Source organism: Haliotis cracherodii, unplaced genomic scaffold (assembly GCF_022045235.1).
Source record: "Haliotis cracherodii isolate W230 unplaced genomic scaffold, xgHalCrac1.p SCAF_25, whole genome shotgun sequence".
Taxonomy (NCBI): domain Eukaryota; kingdom Metazoa; phylum Mollusca; class Gastropoda; order Lepetellida; family Haliotidae; genus Haliotis; species Haliotis cracherodii.
The window spans coordinates 3,458,362-3,462,179 of record NW_027266281.1 but is presented as its reverse complement, the minus strand read 5'-3'; the positions used below and the strand labels follow the sequence as shown (position 1 = coordinate 3,462,179).

The window sequence follows — 3,818 nt, the reverse complement described above, 5'->3', positions numbered from 1 at the left end:
CTTACAATAATGGAGGCATACACACCACACAGTATCAATAAACACACTGCACATCGCGGAAACACGAGACTCTCATCAAGGGTGGGTTAAAAGTAGCACTACATCTCTGTCACTGTGAAAAGCGTTCCGTCGTTGAAGTTTAAAAAAATCTGCACTCCAATATATAAAAGTAGTTCATTAAAAAAATTGCAACCACTTCAATTTTTGGGGGGATAATGTCAGCGCAAATTCGACAGGCGATAGTGAGGCTATGGCAGAGACCACTTTTTCGGAACCTGGACGTTGATTCTGTTAAACGTTCTCTGATTGGACTATCGATATACGCGATACTCCTCTCGTATTTCAGCACAGAAGGGTTGGCTTGAAATAACAAGGCTGTAAACTAGACTTTGTTACAGGTTGTTGGACACGCTTGCCTCGGGAAGGTGAACAGCAGTATAAATGGCACCTGTCTTAATATATCTGCATGTCGAAAGGGATTTAGATCACTCATTTCAATCACACATATCATCTCGCGCGCCTTCGGGTGGAATCCATGTTGAATAACAAGTTTCGCTAGTTCGCGCGAACACTCACATCAACGAACTACAGAATTAGCTCTGTCAGAAGTCACGAAGAGGTCAACGAGGAGATAGGATGAGGTATCACGTAAAGGATTTCTATAAAAGTTAAAACAAATAGCTATGACTGAAAACTTGTATTTTCTTTCTTTTCCAACCAGTGATACAACAAGCCTTACAACCAGTCCTACAACCAGCCCTACCACCAGTCCTACCACTATGTCGATGTGTGTAACCAGCTGTATTGGAGTTGTGAATGGCGTCTATCAGTCGTGTGATACGTGCACTGGTTTCATATTGTGCTTTGCAAATAATCTCTTTAACAATCCGTGTCCGACAGTTGACGAACAAGTTCTTGTATGGGATGATAACCTGAAGACATGCGCACTTACGTCAAGTACCTGTACAGAAACCAGCCCTACAACCAGCCCTACAACCAGTCCTACAACCAGTCCTACAACCAGCCCTACCACCAGTCCTACCACTATGTCGATGTGTGTAACCAGCTGTGTTGGAGTTGTGAGTGGCACCTATCAGTCGTGTGATACGTGCACTAGTTTCATAATATGCGTTGCAAATGGTCTCTTTAACAATAATTGTCCCACAGTTGACGGACAAGTTCTTGTATGGGATGATAACCTGAAGACATGCGCACTTACATCAAGTACCTGTACAGAAACCAGCCCAACAACCAGTCCTACAACCAGTCCTACAACCAGTCCCACAACCAGCCCTACCACCAGCCCTACAACCAGTCCTACAACCAGTCCTACAACCAGTCCTACAACCAGCCCTACAACTATGACGATGTGTGTAACCAGCTGTGTTGGAGTTGTGAGTGGCACCTATCAGTCGTGTGATACGTGCACTGGTTTCATAATATGCGTTCCAAATGGTCTCTTTAACAATAATTGTCCCACAGTTGACGGACAAGTTCTTGTATGGGATGATAACCTGAAGACATGCGCACTTACATCAAGTACCTGTACAGAAACCAGTCCTACAACCAGCCTTACAACCAGCCCCACAACCAGCCCTACCACCAGCCCTACCACCAGCTCTACAACCAGTCCTACCACCAGCCCCACAACCAGCCCTACAACCAGCCCTACAACCAGTCCTACAACCAGTCCTACCACCAGCCCAACAACCAGCCCTACAACTAGCCCTACAACCAGCCCTACCACCAGTCCTACAACCAGTCCTACAACCAGCCCTACAACCAGTCCTACAACCAGCCCTACAACCAGTCCCACAACCAGTCCTACAACCAGCCCTACAACCAGCCCTACAACCAGTCCTACCACTATGACGATGTGTGTAACCAGCTGTGTTGGAGTTGTGAGTGGCACCTATCAGTCGTGTGATACGTGCACTGGTTTCATAATATGCGTTGGAAATCTTCTCTTTAACAATCCGTGTCCGACAGTTGACGAACAAGTTCTTGTATGGGATGATAATCTGAAGACATGCGCACTTACGTCAAGTACCTGTACAGAAACCAGCCCAACAACCAGCCCTACAACCAGCCCTTCAACCAGTCCTACAACCAGCCCAACAACCAGTCCTACAACCAGCCCAACAACCAGCCCTACAACCAGTCCTACAACCAGTCCTACAACCAGTCCTACCACCAGCCCTACAACCAGTCCTACAACCAGTCCTACAACCAGTCCTACAACCAGCCCTACAACAAGCCCTACAACCAGTCCTACAACCAGTCCCACAACAAGCCCTACAACAAGCCCTACAACCAGTCCTACAACCAGCCCTACAACCAGTCCTACAACCAGTCCTACAACCAGTCCTACAACCAGTCCTACAACCAGTCCTACAACCAGTCTTACAACCAGTCTTACAACCAGTCCTACAACCAGCCAAACAACAAGTCCTACAACCAGCCCTACAACCAGTCCTACAACCAGTCCTACAACCAGTCCTACAACCAGCCCTACAACCAGTCCTACAACCAGTCCTACAACCAGTCCTACAACCAGTCCTACAACCAGCCCAACAACCAGTCCTACCACCAGCCCTACAACCAGTCCTACAACCAGCCTTACAACCAGTCCCACAACCAGTCCTACAACTAGCCCTACAACCAGTCCCACAACCAGTCCTACAACCAGTCCTACAACCAGCCCTACAACCAGTCCAACAACCAGTCCTACAACCAGCCCCACAACCAGTCCTACAACCAGCCCTACAACCAGTCCTACCACCAGCCCTACAACCAGCCCTACAACCAGTCCTACAACCAGTCCTACAACCAGTCCTACAACCAGCCCTACAACCAGTCCTACAACCAGTCCTACAACCAGCCCTACAACCAGCCTTACAACCAGCCCCACAACCAGCCCTACCACCAGCCCTACAACTATGACGATGTGTGTAACCAGCTGTGTTGGAGTTGTGAGTGGCACTTATCAGTCGTGTGATACATGCACTGGTTTCATAATATGCGTTCCAAATGGTCTCTTTAACAATAATTGTCCCACAGTTGACGGACAAGTTCTTGTATGGGATGATAACCTGAAGACATGCGCACTTACGTCAAGTACCTGTACAGAAACCAGCCCTACAACCAGCCTTACAACCAGCCCCACAACCAGCCCTACAACCAGTCCCACAACCAGCCCTACAACCAGCCCTACAACTATGACGATGTGTGTAACCAGCTGTGTTGGAGTTGTGAGTGGCACCTATCAGTCGTGTGATACATGCACTGGTTTCATAATATGCGTTCCAAATGGTCTCTTGAACAATAATTGTCCCACAGTTGACGGACAAGTTCTTGTATGGGATGATAACCTAAAGACATGCGCACTTACATCAAGTACCTGTACAGAAACCAGCCCAACAACCAGTCCTACAACCAGTCCTACAACCGCTATGGCAGCTGGAATAGGTACGTTTGTGTTTGTGTTTCTGTAAATAAATATAATGCCACACATTATAAAATAAAATCCACACATAAAAGCAACAGTATTTTACTGCCTTCATGCATAACCAATCTTCATGTGTATGACAGTATAAAGAATATGAGGGCGTTGCTAATGCGTGTCAACCATTTTAATAATATGTGTTTATATTACAGGTACAATGACAACAAATGCGAAACCTGTTATTGCTTTCAATCAATTCATTTCAGTACCTTCAGGTCCCAGGCCTTTAGTTCAGGCGTAATTGCAGTTAACTGTACATTTCTTTCCACATGTGCATGGTACAAATATTTTGCTGGATCAGTAATGATGTTAG

The 3,818-nt window shown here is 46.6% G+C and overlaps 2 protein-coding genes across 2 annotated transcripts; both read left to right on the top strand.

Moving 5' to 3' along the window:
* The first annotated feature begins 940 nt into the window (after nt 1–940).
* LOC139472642 (proline-rich P65 protein homolog) lies at nt 941–1,726 on the top strand. The gene is made up of 3 exons (XM_071255109.1): nt 941–1,079; nt 1,206–1,394; nt 1,521–1,726. The coding sequence occupies exons 1-3, from the start codon at nt 941–943 to the stop codon at nt 1,724–1,726; spliced, it is 534 nt and encodes a 177-aa protein (XP_071111210.1).
* Nucleotides 1,727–1,868: 142 nt separating this feature from the next.
* On the top strand, nt 1,869–2,653 carry LOC139472641 (proline-rich P65 protein homolog). Its single transcript, XM_071255108.1, has 2 exons — nt 1,869–1,901; nt 2,222–2,653. Exons 1-2 carry the CDS (start codon nt 1,869–1,871, stop codon nt 2,651–2,653), a joined length of 465 nt encoding a protein of 154 aa, XP_071111209.1.
* Nucleotides 2,654–3,818: the final 1,165 nt, after the last annotated feature.

What these genes read in the sequence shown, in the direction of transcription:
- LOC139472642 (XM_071255109.1), top strand. Translation starts at nt 941, where the DNA reads ATGCGCACTTACGTCAAGTACCTGTACAGAAACCAGCCCTACAACCAG. An exon ending in TAACCAGCTGTGTTGGAGTT is followed by an intron (nt 1,080 to 1,205) that starts GTGAGTGGCACC and finishes GATAACCTGAAG; the next exon opens with ACATGCGCACTTACATCAAG. An exon ending in TAACCAGCTGTGTTGGAGTT is followed by an intron (nt 1,395 to 1,520) that starts GTGAGTGGCACC and finishes GATAACCTGAAG; the next exon opens with ACATGCGCACTTACATCAAG.
- LOC139472641 (XM_071255108.1), top strand. Translation starts at nt 1,869, where the DNA reads ATGACGATGTGTGTAACCAGCTGTGTTGGAGTT. An exon ending in TAACCAGCTGTGTTGGAGTT is followed by an intron (nt 1,902 to 2,221) that starts GTGAGTGGCACC and finishes TCCTACAACCAG; the next exon opens with TCCTACAACCAGTCCTACAA.